At 39.0% G+C, this 17,462-nt stretch overlaps 1 protein-coding gene across 1 annotated transcript; it reads left to right on the top strand.

Moving 5' to 3' along the window:
- Window positions 1–614: 614 nt before the first annotated feature.
- Window positions 615–8,717, top strand: LOC131239399 (vegetative cell wall protein gp1-like). Its single transcript, XM_058237089.1, has 2 exons — window positions 615–1,044; window positions 7,197–8,717. The coding sequence occupies exons 1-2, from the start codon at window positions 897–899 to the stop codon at window positions 8,303–8,305; spliced, it is 1,257 nt and encodes a 418-aa protein (XP_058093072.1). The 5' UTR covers window positions 615–896; the 3' UTR covers window positions 8,306–8,717.
- Window positions 8,718–17,462: the final 8,745 nt, after the last annotated feature.

Here is a 17,462-nt window from a genome sequence, read left to right as displayed (position 1 = left end):
TCCACCTACATCATAAGAGCTTTGCTAAGCGCACACGCGTGTGCAATAACGCCTCGTGTACACGCCATAAAAGTGCCAACATGGCTCATTGATGCCAGATCAAATCCATCCATCAGATTGGTCCAACGTTATACATGTTTTTCCCATAACTAAAACTCGTCCAATCAGCATGTGGGCCGCAATAGTAGAAACAGGCGGATGGGTTAGAAAACTTCACCCAAGATTTTCAAAGCCGTTCATTTTTTTTTGCAAACTATGGCCCACCTGACCAATTGATCAACCCAATTCTTGGACTAGGCCATCAATATAGTAGTTGCTTTCTGATGGACGGATTGGATCCTGGACCTATCATGCCATACTTAGCAAATCTCACGTAATAATATGTGAACCGTTGTTCGAGAGCCCACTGAGTCAAATAGAAACTCGCCCGAGTTGACTCGGACTGGTCAATCCATTCTATGGATCATTTCTATATAAAAAAACCCATGTAATTCAGCTATTTAGATGATGACCCACTAAACTAGATCATCCATCTGGTGGGCCCCACGCAGTATGGGCCATGGCAGAATCACTTAAATGGGAATCACGGCAACTCCACAATATATGTAATTCTACCCCTTTTTTTAATCTTAATTAAAATGTACTAGCTGAAAATTTATGAGACTCGGTTGAGTTACCGGGTTGACTCGTCCGAGTCATGACTCATTGGTCAACTGAACTGAGTCCCGAGTTTCGAGTTTTCAAACAATGACGTAAATAGTCACGGACGACCTTCACATTTTTTGGACTACATATAATGTAAGATGTTTCAGAGGTCCTCTGTCTTGTACTTGTTTTAGAAGCTTTTATTTTTTGTTTTCCAATTTTGCCCCTCTTCAGTCCCTTCTACGGAAACCATGAATCCAACCATTCTACTTGTGGTTGTTGCAGCTTTGTTTGTGAGTACTTTTGCAAATGAACCAAAGCCAAGGGTCATTGTAGCAGGCGCTGTCTTCTGTGGCACTTGCTCCACCAACACCTCTTTGCACAGCTACTTCTTGCAAGGTAAAAGCCCTGAAGCCCCATGATTCTCTCTCTCTCTCTCTCTCTCTCTCTCTCTCTCTGTTTTGTAATCTTGGGCTAGACTGTTAGAATTGCAAACCAAAACATCTACAGCAACTGCCCGACTGTTCATCTTTCAATGCACAGCAACACTTCTCATGGAGATGCTTTTGGGAGATGAAAAGCTTGCGTAGTTTCTAAGAATTTTAATGTTGGAAGCTCCTAATAAGAGCATTTTTGTCTTTACACATTCCATTCAAATGCCTATAAATGGGTATCTTGTGCATCCGGTTGTTACAAGCAAGTTCATGGCAAGGAAAAACAACAAGTGAAGAAGCAACTGTGCAGCAGCAAGAAAAATAGCAGTTAAAAAAAAAAACAGTTTGAAAAATTAAAGTTTTGGTTTCTTCTCTCTTCCTTCTACACAATCAGATTTTCTGAGTTGTGCAAAAGCTTGGTAAAGACAATAAGAAGCAAAAAATTCTGGCTTGTAAAGCCAACAAACTCGTATCAGAGCCGAGTTCTGTTTTTCTAGAAAAAGTTTCCAGTATTTTTTTTTTTTTCAACTAAGAAAAAATTTATTCCAAAAAATTCAGATTGCAGCAGTTTTTCAGCCAAAAAAATAAAAATAAAGGTTTAAAAAAATCAGATTATTATTCCATCCCTCTCTCCCTTCTTAAAAAAAAATAAAAAAATCAGTCATTTCTTTTTTTATTTTTTTAAAAAAATCAGATTGTCTGCGTCTTCTTGAAGCTTATAAAAGCCAAGTCATCTAGCTAAGAAAAAATCTATTAAAAAAAAAAAATCAGATTTCAGCTGCCAAAAAAAAATAAAAAATCTGTTTTAAAAAAATCAGATTATTATTTCATTCCTCTCTCCCTTCTTTAAAAAAAAAAAATCAGCCATTTCTTTTTTCAAAAAATTAGATTGTCTGGGTCTTCTTGAAGCTTAGTAAAGCCAAGTCGTCTAGCTAAGAAAAAATCTATTCAAAAAAATTCAGATTTCAGCAATTTTTCAGCTAAAAAAAAAAAGAAAAAAGAAAATCTGTTTTAAAAAAATCATATTATTATTTCATCCTTCTCTCCCTTTTTTTTTTTAAAAAAAAAATAAAACTAAAAATAAAATCAGCCATTTCTTTTTTAAAAAATAAAAATAAAATCAAATCAAATTGTTTAGGTCTTCTTGAAGCTTAGTAAAGCCAAGTCGTCTAACCTATAAAGTTTGTTGTTGTAAGATGGCTACAATAATCCAGCCGCAGATTCGTAAGTTGTCAAAGGACAACTATGAAAAGTGGTGCATCCAAATGAAGGCGATGTTTGGGTCACGAGATCTATGAGAGATCGTCATCGATGGGTATGTAAAATCCACTATGGAGGAAGAAGCCGCCTTTACCAACAAAGAAAAGACTACTTTAAAAAAATTAAAGGAAGAGAGACAACAAGGCTTTGTTCCTCCTCTATCAAGGGTTGGATGAATTAACATTTGAAAAGATTGCTGAAGCAATATCAAACAAACAAGCTTGGGATACCCTTAGCACCATCTTCAAAGGTGTTAATTAAGTGAAGTAGATTCGCCTTTAAACACTAATAGCCGAGTTCGAAGCGGCGCACATGAAGGAAGTTAGGTGAAAGTATCTCTAACTACTTCTCAGGTCTAATTGTTATTATTAACAATTTAAAAAGAAATGGTGAAAAAGTTGAAGACATATGTGTCATGGAAAAGGCATTGCGATCTCTCACAATTAAGTTTGAGCACGTGGTTGTGACGATCGAAGAATCTAAGGACTTGAAAAAACTGTACATTTAAGAGTTGATGGGATCGTTGCAAGTGCATGAGTAACGAATGCAAAAGAATACATGAACGATGCTTGAACATGCCTTAGAGTCTAAGCTAACTGTAAATGAACAAAGAGGTGACCATACACATCGTGGGAGCCGTGGCACTAACGATCGTGCAAGAGGAAGAAGGCGTGGATATAATCCAAGCAATCCACAAAATCAATAAAAATTTATCAATTTCCGTGGTAGAGGAAATGGTAGAGGCCGATCCGCACGCGGTTGCGAAAATATGAGCAATATTCAATGCTGGAATTGCAACAAATTCAACCATTATGCTTTGGATTGTTGGAGCAAGCCAGTGGATCACGATGAACGATCCAACTATTTTGAAGCATTGAGTCATGACCAGGAAGACTCCACAGTGCTCTTTGCATAAGAGAAAGGTTGTGATCGATCAGATATATGGTATCTCGACACAGGTGCAAGCAATCACATGTGCAGGAATAAAAGCCTATTTGAGGAACTCACAAAAGGAGTTCATGGTGATGTGACATTTGGTGACTCGTCAAAAAGGCCGGTGAAAGGTGAAGGCAAAATCAAAATCTTTTAGAAGAATGTTTTTCCAAACTACATCTCTAATGTGTACTATGTGCCCAACATGAAAAGTAATATACTGAGTCTCAGACAACTCCTCAAAAAAGGATATGTTATACACATGGAGAACTCTTCTTTTTCCATAAGAGATATGCATGGACGTTTGATTACGAAAGTCTAAATGATGAAGAATCCTATGTTTCCTTTCCATATAAACACAATGCTTAAGAAGTGTTCTTATGGAAAAGCAAAGAATGATTCTTGGATGTGGCATCTTTGCTTTGGCCATCTAAATTTCAGTTGCCTCAAACTTCTTTCCTCATCAAACATGGTGCATGGCTTGCCTGCTATTAAAGCTCCAAAACATGTGCTTGAGGCGTGCACACTTGGTAAACAACAAATGAATTCCTTTTCGAGTGGAGTATCCCGAAGAGCAAGAGAACCGTTGCAGTTGGTTCGCACTAATATCTGTGGACCATTGGAGCCAATCTCTCTTGGAGGTAATAAATACTTTATTACATTCATTAATGATTTCAGTAGAAAATTGTGGGTGTATGTAATGAAAGAGAAGTCTACTGCTTTTACTATTTTTAAAAATTTTAAGGCCCTTGTTGAAAAAGAAAGTGATCTTAAAATCAAAACACGTAGATCTGACAGAGGTAAGGAGTACACCGCAAATGTTTTTCGAGAATATTGCAGGGAATATGACATTAAGTAACAACACACTGCAGTTTATAAGCCACAACAGAATATGATTGCGAAACAGAAGAACCACACCATTCTCGACATGACGAGGACTATACTAAAGGAGAAAAGTCTGTCAAAGAATTTCTTGGCAGAGGCGGTTGCATGTACTGCCTATCTGCTTAATAGGTGTCCGACTAAGAGTGTAAGATTCAAGACATCGTAAGAAGCATGGAGTGGATACAAGCTGAGCATGGTGCACCTTAAGATATTTGGGTGTATTGCCTACGCTCAAGTTCTAGAAACGAGAAGGAAAAATCTTGATGATCGTGGTGAGAAGTGCATCTTCATCGACTACAATGAAGAATCGAAGGCATACAAGCTCTATAACCCACTAACTAATAAGGTAGTGGTAAGTAGAGATGTAGTGTTCTACGAGGAAGAAGCCTGGAAGTGAAACCAGGAAGATTCAGCCAAAGAAAATCAGGTCGACACTGAAGAATATGAAGAAGAGAGGCATGTGAATTAGGAGGAGACACCTACATCACCCCATTCGGATCGCAGAAGTCTAGGAGTACATTCCATCTCCCCTAGAAGTACTTCATCGAATCAGAATTCAGTCAACACATTTTCATCCAATTGTCATTTACCATTGGCTCCTATAAAAAATGAGAAGCCTCAATGAGATTATGCAGAAACTGAGGAAGTGAATTTGTTCTGCTTGTATACGGATCATGAGTCTCTCACATTCGAGGACACTATAAATGAAGAATATTGGAGAAACTGTGCTGCAGCAAGAAAAATAGCAGGAAAAAAAAAAAAAAGTTTGAAAAAATAAAGTTTTGGTTTCTTCTCTCTTCCTTCCTTCTGCACAATCAGATTTTCTGAGCTGTGCATAGGCTTTCGTAAAGCCAATAAGTTTGTTCTCCTTAAGCAAACAATTCTGACCTATAAAGCCAACGTAGACAAGTATGAATAGTTTCCGCAGCTTCTTATGTGGTGGTGACTCATCAACCCAACAGATTGTTTGGTTGCTGGGGGAATTCTTTATTTGATTTTTATGTTTTACAAAAATGTTAAATTGGCGTTTAATGAAAGGGAAAAGGTTTTGTGAGGTCTAGCTTATGAGAACTTTCCATGAAGCTTAGCTCTGTGGAGCCCACCGTGATGTGTTTTAGCCATTGGTTGGTCTCCTCTATTTGAAACTTAAGTGGGCTACACAATTTGAACCATATAATATCATGCTTAAAACTAAAAGTACTTAGTGGAGCTCACATGAGTTTTGGAATGGCTTAAAATGTAGTGACCTTTCATCCAAATGAGTTACACACAATAGATGTGTTAGATGTCTAAACCACATTCTCGTGGCCTATAAACAATCAGGAAGGTTTTATTGTGTGGGCATTCATTCTCAACTTTGTTTACGGTGTGGCCCACCTAAGTCATAGATTGGCCTGATTTTTAGGCCACAGCTCATCATTGAAGGATGTATCTAACTAATAGTGTGAATGTCCAACATGCTTTATAGTGGAGCCTACAAAGCTTAACCTCATGAAAAGCTTTGTGATCTCATGGTGTAAATCAAATTCATTCCTTTTTTAAGAAATATAAAAACCAGCAATCAAATACGATATATATATATATATATATATATATCTCGGAACGCTCACCTGCAAATCAGTTCGTACGGACTACATACCAACTTTTTTGAGAACTCATGATATTTGATGAGTCTCGAAAATCTGAACGGTCCACATGAAGCAGAACCTCATGAAACCCCTTAGTACCAATTTTTACTTTGAACCAAAACTTCGGTGGGCCATGAAAAATGCAAACAGTTTCTTCCCTTGATTTGAATTTCTCTTTGCTATGGCCCACCAGAATCTTAGATCAGGGTGAAAAGTCACCCCCTCAGGTTTCATGGGATTTCACATCTTATGGACCGTTCGGATTCGACACCTATGACACGTGTGCAAAGGTACGCACGTGCGTAGGTGAGCATGCCGCTCTCTATATATATATATATAATATAATATAAAGGTTGTTATGTAAAGATAAAGATAACGGTGGCAATTCTTACAAATTATGGGGCTGTAATAACGGCGGTTGTATAAAAAAATGATCAGTAAAGAATGTTAAAACTTCCATGACTGCCTGTTGTACCCTCCATAAAAGTCATAATGGTCCATTACATGACTGATATGCGTTTTTTTTATTTTTTATTTTTCAATATAAAAAAGATGCCATTACGACCTCGTAACAACCACTACATCCCGTATTGTAAAAATAATGGCTGTCACCGGTATATCCATCATTATTGTTACGGAATACCTTAGTCTATATATTAGATGTAGGCGTTTATTAACTCATCAGTTCAGCACCATGAGTTAGCATTGAACTTATATGCCTAAATCAACTGTTCATGCATACAGGACTGCATATCTGAGCTTCTACTGGCCTTGTGATGGCCCACCTTATATTGGGCTGAGACTCAAGGTCCATGAGTTGGACTAGGCCTGAATTTTGGGCCCAATAATTAATTAGGCTTGAATCTTACTACAGGCCTGCAAGCATGCTCGGCCCAAAACTCATCTGACATTGGTGAGTTGGGTGTTTGGTGGTCTGTACTGCCTGCCTGAGCCAGAGCCTGAGCCAGAGCCCATTTGGGCTATGCTGTGCCTGGACACAGGTGCTTAGCTCATGAGCTGGTACTTTGATCCCGGCCATTTGGCCTCACAACTGTTTCGATCTAGACCGTCCTAATCGCATGCCTTAGTCTGGATGGAGCTTGGCCCAAAATTCACACTAATCAGATAACACTAACCATCTGATACAGTCTGTTGAATTTGGACAGAACAATTTTCTTTTGATCTTTACACTTGATGACCACCAATTGGATGGTCAGGATCGGTCAATCTGTATATGCTCCATCAATGATCAGGTCGAAGATCTGGTTGGATGGTATGGATTAGATGTACATTTACATCACATATATGAATATTGATGAGTCACCCTCATCCAAGAAACCTTGGAAACCAACATAGTATCCTAGCCGTCTGATTTTTCTTGGTAGTTATTTTCTTTTATTCATATGATCAGGGGTGGAAGTGAATGTAGTATGCAATTTCAAAGCAAACACAACAACAACAGAATCCCTCTCCTTATCTGCAAACAAAACAACCAACAGATTCGGAGTCTACGAATTCGAATTCCAGCCGCCCGTTGATCGATTCAAATGCAAAGAAGGCCACACAAACGCGCCATTTTGCAAAGCGAGCTTGCTCCGAAGTCCATCTCCCTTGTGCAATGTACCTGGCCTAAAGATCTCAACAGAACACATTGCAATCAAATCCAAACAGGCCAACCAATGCATTTACAGCTTGAATGCATTGATTTACAATCCACCCAAAATAGATTTTTCTCTTTGTGGATCTTCCAAAGATACATTTTCAAGCTCTTTCAATGACTCAAAGTTCTTTTTTCCGCCTTTCGGATTTCCATTTCCTCCGTTTGGTTTCCCTTTTCCCAATTTGCCACCGCTTCCTCAGTTCTCACCATTGTCGCCATTTCCTCAGTTTCCACCGTTGCCAACATTACCTCCATTGCCACCATTTCCTCAGTTTCCACCATTGCCGCCATTTCCGCCTCTACCACCATTGCCGCCATCTCCTCCATTGCCACCATTTCCTCCATTGCCACCACTTCCGCCTCTACCACCATTGCCGCCATCTCCTCCATTGCCACCATTTCCGCCTCTACCACCATTGCCGCCATTTACTCCATTGCCGCCATTTCCGCCTCTACCACAATTGCCGCCATCTCCTCCATTGCCACCATTTCCGCCTCTGCCACCATTGCCGCCATTTCCTCCATTGCCACCATTGCCGCCACTTACTCCATTGCCGCCACTTACTCCATTGCCGCCATTTACACCATTGCCGCCATTACCTCCCGCCATTTCCTCCATTGCCACCATTTCCGCCTCTACCACCATTGCCGCCTCTACCACCATTGCCGCCATTTCCTCCATTGCCGCCATTTCCTCCATTGCCACCATTTCCGCCTCTACCACCATTTCCTCAATTGCCACCTTGGCCTTCATTGCCTTTCCCTTTCAATCTCTCTCCACCACCATTTCCAAAGCCGCCGGCATTGCTTTTCTCATTCCCGCCTTTGCCGCCATTTCTGTCGGCTCCACCTCTGTTTAGATCGTCTCCTCCACCCCCTGCCTTTTCTCTGAGAGACCCAAGATCTTGGTTTCCTTTTCGGCCTCCATCTCCTCCTGGTGGCAGCCCGCAGACCCAGAACCCATGATTACCATTTGTACAAGTTGGGCCGCGTTTGGATGCACTATCGAATTGAATTGCAATTCTACTTCAAATTCAATGGGTGGGCATGACCAAATTGTAACATTACCAATTACGTTGTTTTTCTATTGTAAATTGAGGGCTACTTCAATTACCATTTGGTCATTTCCTCTTTATTGGACTAATTATTGCAATTGGATTCGGTAGCACATCCAAACGCGGCCTCAGTTTGAATTAGATTGCTGGTATTGTCTATGTAATGTTATTACAGTATACAGTGAGTTTCATGCTTTGGTAAAATCTTCTTTTACAATGTATGGTGCGATTCAAATGTTAGAGGAATTTTTATTTTTTATTTTTTTATTTTAGAGAAATTTCCATGTGGAATGTGGGTCCCACCGTGTTGTTTATGTGTCATCGAACCCAGGCATCAGGTGCAAGGATGAAGGAAAACACCGAAACGCAAGCGATTGCAATCTTTGGGCGGGCCACAACAAGTGAATATATAGATTTCACGTGTGATTGTACATTGCTCGTCTTGGGTGGGTCCCACCTGTGTTTTTGATAGGGACGACTCTTGGGACTGTGGTGCCCATGTGACTCGCACTAGATGCACGGTTTGGATTCCGCATTCAAATCATGGGTGGGCCCCACATATCTCAAATGTATGGACTCATATGATAATTCCACGTGGGATCGTTAAGAATCCTGCTGCACCCATTACGTAGAAGTGGGCCCATATTTCCACGATCTAGTCGGTTGATCTTATGGTACTCACTGGAGATGAAGGACCCAAAACTTTCAGATTGGAAAATCCTCTTTAATACAATGTTTTTCATATTATTCCTTGAATATCCATTTAAAGGCCTCTGGTTAGAGGCTATGAACATCTGAGTGTCCATGGAATTACCCATTCACGGTTACCGGATCAGGGGCTTCAATTGAAGCATATATTTACATGGTGGAACTCACTATCACTAATAGTTATATTAAAAATCAGATTGCTTGAACAATCTCGACCTGTAGTTGGATTGCATACTGAGTAAGTTATGTTGGGCTACCATGAATGGATGTGACTTATCCAACCCCTCTATCCACTTTTTCAATTTATTTTAAGGGTTGATTCCAAAAATTGAAACATATCCAAAGCTCAAGTGGAGCATACCAGAAAACAATTGGAATAATGATTTCCACATTTGAATCCATCTTGGCCCTCAGTGATGTTTATTTTTCATCTAACTTGTTTATAACGTCACGTGGACATGGATAAAAGTATATATTCATCTGGAACTTATGTAGCCCACAAGAAATTCTGAGTGGTAAACATTCAATGCACACTTTTTCTTATGATGTGGTACACTTGAGATTTTTATTTACTTCATTTTTGGACTCAAGCAGTAAAATTATTTGATAAAAGGAATGGACGGAGTGGATAAAATGCATAAATTATCGTGGCCCCACAGAGTTTAATCAGTACGCAGTCGTGTAGGTACTTGGTTCTTGAGCTCAATTTTGGCTGGAAACCTAGGTAGGGCCCACCGTGATTTTGTAAAAAATCTACCCCGTCCATCCGTTTCTTGAGCTCATTTTTGGACTTGAGATCAAAATTTAGAAAGATCCAAGACTCAAGTGGGCCGCACTAAAGGAAAAGGTGGTTAGGGAAATTCTTACCGTTGAAACCTCCATGGGGCCGGCAGTGATGTTTACATGCCATCCATACTGTTCATAACATAATTACTACTGAGATGAACTGAAAACACAAATTTTATCCTGATTCGAAACCTCTGTGGCCCCACGAATATTTCAAAGGTGGAAGTTCAATCATCATGTTTTCGGCACACTTGAGTATTGTATCCGGCTCATTTTTGACCTAATGTCCTAAAATGATCTCAAAAAAACGGATGGACGGATTGGATTTCTCAAATACATCACGGTGGGCCCCACATAGGTTTCGGCGAGAGCCTTTTGCAGGAAATCCGCGCCCCCTTCTAGTGGGGAAGCGGATTGGCTAGTCCCCTGCCACCAGCCAATGGCTAGTGGCTGGTCCATGTGACCTCTAACTGTGGGGCCTACTGTGATGCATGTGATTAAATCCATATATGCCGTCCATTGGTATCGAAAGCTCATTTTAGATAATGATCCAGAAACCAAATCTCAGATGAACAGTATCAAGGTGGCCTCACAGAGCCCCTGCCAAGACCGTCCGTCTCTTCTTAGGTCTTGGTGGGGCCCAGCAAGGACCGCTAGCAGGGGCTATGGGAGGCCACCATGATGTGTTTTATCCAAACATTCCATCCATTTTAACAGATCATTTAAGGCATTATCCCGAAAAGAAGGCGGATCCAAGGCTCAAGTGGGTTACACCACAAGAATCAATGAGGATCGAACGGTTGCGATTGAAAACTTCCTGGGGCCACAGAAGTTTTTGGATCGGGTGATAAATGTGTTTACCCTCAATCCGGGTCTATGTGACCTTGCCTTTTTCTTGGACTCATACCTTAATATGATCCGTTAAAATGGATGGACGGTGTGGATAAAATACATACATCAAGGTGGGCCCCAGGACCCAATCCACGTGGTGAATTATACCATACTCTGGCAGCAAATGGCGAAGCATACTCACGCAAGAGTGCTCATTATTCCTTAGGTTCAACGCACATTCAGTAGGCTACAATGCAAACATCACACTATCCTAACAAATATTAACCATTCGATCAGTGGTCCTTCAATATGGACGGTGTTTCTACACAAAAATGGATCAAATCAAGTATTTGATACATCTTTTTATCACGAACCATCATGGATTGCTTATGATTCCCAAGTATAACTTTTGTTAGGTAATCATGATAACCATCGTATCCGTGTCTTCCAAAAAACAGGCGGCAACGAAAATAAAACCAATTTAAGAATGATTGAACCATCGGATCAATGCAATTTTTTCATAGTAGCCCATTAAATGTGGTAAGAACTTTATATCACTACATGTGCCAACTTGTAACATGAGTGTAAAATCCTACCCTTTTTGCAGTGGATGTTCTACCCTGCAATACCATTAATTAAATGTTTAATTAAAATTATAAATTTATATTTGTAACACCTGGGTTTTCAAAATCCGAATATACTATTCCTTTTGTAAAAACTCGAATGTTAGTCTTTAAATTTCAGTTTAAATTTAAACCATCTTATCATTGATCAGAGTTAGCATCAATTATACGTATGGTAAACCATGTATTAAATAAAACTTTCCATTCATATCCAAATATTCAAATATAGTGCCCAAACGGGACTTATATAACCCAAATGTCAAAAGTTTATTAAACAAAAGCAAAAATCTATCATCTGATGACGAAGCTTAATATAGGCCACAAGGACCCATTTAGCTCCTTAGTTGCTCGATTTACTCCAGTAACCAAGTAAATAGCATCAACCACACTACACCTGCATTAATTATCATGTTTTGAAAGCGTCAGTGGCAATCACGGTTAGAAATACTCTCTAAAATTATACACTTATATTTGTATTAGTCTTTTTTAATATTATTTTGTAGTATTATCATTGTATGGAAAAAAGTTCATATTATGTATATTATTTATTTAACAAAAAAAAAAAGAAGAGTTAACCCTTGTTCGAACATGGCTCGGTTCGGCTCGACTCGAATATTTGGGCCAAACCAAATCAAGCTCAAGCCTGCATAATTTGGACCAAACCAAGCTCAAACAACAGGGATATGTTCGAAATTCAGCTCGTGTACATAAACAAGCCAAACCAAACTTGGGTCAAGCTAGGTTCAGCTCAGCTCGTGTACAACTTTGTCTATGACAACTTTGACTAAAAAGATATTAAATAAAAAATAAAAAAATTTGTGACAACGGGTGCCAACTGTGTGAGCAATAGCACAAATATCTAAAAATCTAAATATGATTATAAAATGGCTGACGTTTGAAAAACTTATTAAATTTTACCATCTAGATTGGGAGTGGGTATACTATTAATTAGATAAGAGGCAGTTAAAACACATTCTCCCCAAACAGATAAAGGTAAATTTGCTTAAAAATTCAAAGCTCAAGCGATCTTAAGGAGATTTTTATGTTTACGCTCAATGACCCCATTCTATTGTGGGTCTTAACACAAATGCATTAATAAATGATGTCATTTTCTTGAATAAAATTTTATTAACATATAAGAAGTAAAAATGAAATTTGAGAACACAAAGAACATCACGCAAGACTAAAATTTGAATAAATGAATAGAGCCAACATGAATAATAGAACTGACATCACTTTTGGGTGGTTTGACAGGCTTACAAAAATAAAAGTACATGTTGAGCTGTAAGAAAAGATAAAGTGGGTGTCATATGTTCAGATGCTCCACAGTTTATACTCTATGTAGTAAGAAATAACTTAACTATAAAGAGGATAATTTACAGAGGGATTACTACCAATAAGATTGGTACTAGTTGAATTTTCCACTATCATTCAACAATGTCAACAATTGAGGGTGTAGATCAATCAAAATTTCAGGTTGTGGAACTATCTGTCAGTCATATGAGGTTGAGAAGCAAGAACCTGATTTTGTTGGACAACACCATGGAGTGGGCTAGTTGGGGTCATGTGTTGTTGATTTTTGTCTTTTTCCACGTGTTTGGATTCATGGAATTCATGAAAAATGAAAATTGTTTACCACTAGCTTGATATTTGGAGTTTTTGGAATCTATTATTGATAGTCAAAATTTTCTAAGAAAAAAAAGGTGATCGTTGTCTAATGAATTTGAAGATTTCACTCTCTATCCATACAAGCATTCCTTTTTTCGATACGTAATTTCTACAATGACCATGAAAATTATTATTGGATAATTATGCATGGATTACAAATATAATCCATGTAGCCAAACACATCCTTAGTATTCATCTGTATGCCTCAAGTTAAAAAGGTAAAATAGTTTGAACATTTTTCATTCACTATTAGGAATAGAAAATTGATAATTCCAATATAGTATTCGCTTATGCCAAGTGCTCAAAATGACACATATATACACAGAGAAATACCATGCCTCAAGATTCAATGTTCACTTCCGAAAATAAAACAATATAAATCTGGACAATTTTCATAAAAGTAAGGACTGAAAAAAATAAAAATAAAAATCAGTCTAGCTTCTGAGGCGTGTAGATTAAAAATGACATTTATGTGAATAACTGAACATGTCATGATAATCACTGTCGCCGACATGGGTTCTTTGGTTCACTTTCCTGTTGTGCACTGAATTTATATTGTGGAGCATAGATAGTTTATCCAAGCCATTGATCTGACAGCCTCTGTCTGTCATACACTAGAAGGTCATCTTTGGATTTTACTTCATTGAAACTTCATTGAAGGTGGCTTGTTGGTTCGTTTCTTCTCAACTACTTAATTCCATTCCAACAATGTAAAGGAAATAGCTTATAGAACAATTTAGGAGATTTTATGGGCATGGTCCGTCCATGTGGGGCCCAATATATCAATGGCTTGAATGAACCAACACTGGCCCATGTGTACAACCTCAGTGCACAACAGGGAAGTTTCCTTCCATCACAGACATGAATCCAGCTTGGCGTCTTATTATTAATTTTCACCACCATAGCCAGTATTGTTATTACTTACAAATAAAAAATGAAAACATGAAGAAAACTAACAAGCTATTAATTAATTAAATTAATTACTGTCAAATGATAAAATAGAAAATAACAAATGATAAATTAATTACCATGTAACTTTTCCACGAGGTAATCATGATCATTCAGCCCAAAACCCGATAGGCTAGGCCAGCTCATTAACAGCCTATAAGGAATCGTTTGGATGCCTATAAAGTTTTAAGTTGTAAACACATTACACCTAGTCTACGTGATATTCTGTTTGGCTTTTAAATGGTAACATGATCATGTAATCAGATTATGTGTTTGGATAGCTTGTAAAGTGTTTCCAATGGATAAAGTATTCATACCATTGAGCTTGGGAGGTAATCCGTCTAAGATCCACAAATCACAAAGTGAGACTTGAAAGAAAAAAGAAAAGAAAAGAGGAGAGATATACATTCATTGCCGTTTCTTTGGCTTTTCATCCACAAAGAGATTGCACTTCCGAGGTGGGCCCAACATAACGCCGGGCCCCACGTCATCCATATCCGTGAATCCAACTGTCACGTTCTCACAGGAAATATTAAACGCAGACCAAAAGAAATCGTAATACTTTGCCCGAGCAAGCAATTCAAGTCGGAAATCCACGGCCCCACGTAATAGCCGGTCTCTGACCATGGACTCAGCGGCACCCACATCTAAGCTCTCCGTGTGGTTCATGAGGCGGGCGTTGAGAGTCATATGCCCCGACCGTTGCACATAGAAGGGATGGATGGAGACCTGTGATAGGAGGTGGGACCCATAGTATACGGATAACCCGACACGGTCATAGTCGAGTTCTCTCCGCTGGTGATAGTTCTTAATATAGATCGAGATATTCCAGGCGGAGGTCAATCGCGACGAGGAGATGTCGAAGGGATGGACGGTGGCTGAGGAGACGGTGTAAGAAGACGATGTTTCTATCGCCGGGCGAATGAGACAGATTAACCACGTCACGGATACCATTAAAAAGAATGCGGTTACTGTGGAGAGGAGGTAGGTGATTGGAGTGGGGTTTTTGGTGATAGGTTGCGGCGGAGGGTGGTGGTTGATGAGCGGTTCTTCCATGTGCACAGGAAGAAGGTTAGGGTTCTGATTAAAAGATTGGGATTCAGGCGTTGTACTTAGAAGAGAGGCGATAATAAGTTTGTCGGAATGCAATCCAAATTTTCTTTTAAAAAGGATACCCGATTCGGTGCGACGCGGATTTACTGTTATAGCCTTACGGAATTCCTCCGCTGGGATGCTTAAGTGGGGCTCACCGTGATGTTTGTGAGAAATCAAATCCGTTCATCCGTTTTTTCATATCATTTTTAGATGTATAATGAGAAAATTCAGTTGAATCCAAAACTGAAGGCGATCATACGAAAGGGAAAACGGGTAAAAAGCTGCTTACCGTCGAAACATTCCTGGGCTCCATCGTGATGTTTACATGCCATCAAAACCGTTTATAAGGTGATTCCCACTGGAATGTGGTGAAAATATAAAAAGGAATTAGCATTAGCCTAATAAGAAAATTTTGTATCCAAGTAAATGTTTCAACGATGGTCACTAAATTGCCACTCTTTCCTTTCGTACGGCCAACTTGAGTTTTGGATACACTTGATTTTTCGTATCTTATCTTAAAATCATCGGAAAAAACGGATGGACGAAATGGATTTCTTTCAAACATCATGATGGCCCCACCTAAGCATCTTCGCTGGAAATCGGCGTCCACGATTGCGGACGCAGATTTCCTGCGAAAGCCTTTAGCATCAAGTTCCTGCACAAGGATGTTGGGTGGAGCCCACCGAGATGTTTTTGATCAATTCACCCTGTCCATACGTTTTTATAGCTCATTGCAGGACGTCTGATAAAAATTGAGTTAGATCCACAACTCAATTGAGTCACACAAGAGGGAAAATTGGGGAAAGAAATTTGTACCGCTGAAACCTTCCTGGGCTCCATTCTAATGTCTATGGGCCATCCAAACCGTTTATAAGGTCACTCTCAATAGGATAAAGTGGAAGAACTGAAAAAATATCCTAATACAGAACTTTCATGTCCATAAGAATGTTTCAGCGGTGCTCACCGAATCCCCATTATTTCCTCTCTTGTGGCTCACTTGAGCTTTGGATCCACCTAATTTTTGGTCACGTGTCCTAAAATGATCTACTAAAACGGATGAACGGAGTGTATTTCTCCAAAATATCTCGGTGGGCCCCACCCAGCATTCTTGCTCAGGAAGTTCTTGCGAAAGCCTTTCGCAGGAAATCCGCGTCCCACGATTGCCTGCCAGAAAAGGAAGCGTATTGGATGGGTACCACACACCAGCTATCTAGCTGGTGTATTGACGTCAGCAAGTTCTGTGGGTCCCATCATGAGGTATGTGTTATATCCAAACCGTCCATCCATTTGGCGAGCTCGTTGTATATCTTGAGACGAAAATTAAGACAGATTTAAAGATCAAGTGGACCACACTGATAAAAGCAGTGGGGGATTGAACGTCTACCATTGAAACCCTTTTAGGGGTCACAGAAGTTTTGGATCAATATGATATTTGTTTTTCCTCTTCATCCCGGTCTTCGTGACCTTATCAGCAAATTGGATGGAAAATAAACATTATAGTGGGCCATAAAAATGTTTTATCGGTGAAAATCATTATCCCCTGTTATTTTCGTGAATATGTTCCAGGATTTTCAACATCTCACTGATAGTTCGTGTATGGATGACACGTATGGGTTTTGTTTGACCAAAGATTCCAATAGAAAAAAATGAGTGGGTTGTAACTCCTATTTATTAGGAATGAAGCAGAACAAACTGCTTTTGAAATCCTTTGAGCCTTCCTATTGTTCCAAACGTGGACCAAACATTTTTAGTTTAGTTTTAATTTTAGCTAATGGTAGGAGTCTTTACAATGCTTAGGCTTAAATCAGCCAATGTCTATCTCATAGAGTCTTAGTTATGGGAGTTACAATGGCTGATAATAAACTACCTTTAGAGTTGTGTTTTTGAGTTTATTTTGTAGTATAAAGGGTGTTTAGTCAACCATATGGACTGCTTAGTGGTTACGGAGAATAAAATTGATATTTTTCCTTTACGTAGAAAATAAAACATGTGGTACATTTGGGTATTTTTGAGGGTTTAAATCTACTTCTCCTTTGTTTTGAAGATATTCTCTACTTGGTGTAATTTTTGAAGTTAATTTTAACCTCTAGAAACTGTTCAATAGTTGCTGGATACTGTTCATAATTTTGGAGCTAGAACTTTCTTTCTGAATTTAGTTTTTAATCACTGAATATACATCTTGTGTTAGAATTGTTGTGGCCTATTTTTAATCACTGTTTGGTATTTAAGATGCAACTGATTGGGTCCTTCTAAACTTGTATCAATCCTACTTTTTATCTACCCTTCGTAGACCTAACATTTGT

The sequence above is a fragment of the Magnolia sinica genome, chromosome 3 (genome assembly GCF_029962835.1).
Source record: "Magnolia sinica isolate HGM2019 chromosome 3, MsV1, whole genome shotgun sequence".
NCBI classification, from domain to species: Eukaryota; Viridiplantae; Streptophyta; class Magnoliopsida; order Magnoliales; family Magnoliaceae; genus Magnolia; species Magnolia sinica.
The sequence above is the reverse complement of the archived record's forward strand: the minus strand, read 5'-3'. Positions and strand labels throughout refer to the sequence as shown.

Coding starts and splice junctions, on each gene's coding strand:
- LOC131239399 (XM_058237089.1), top strand. CDS start 897: ATGAATCCAACCATTCTACTTGTGGTTGTTGCAGCTTTGTTTGTGAGT. Junction 1,045..7,196: donor GCACAGCTACTTCTTGCAAG/GTAAAAGCCCTG, acceptor TCATATGATCAG/GGGTGGAAGTGAATGTAGTA.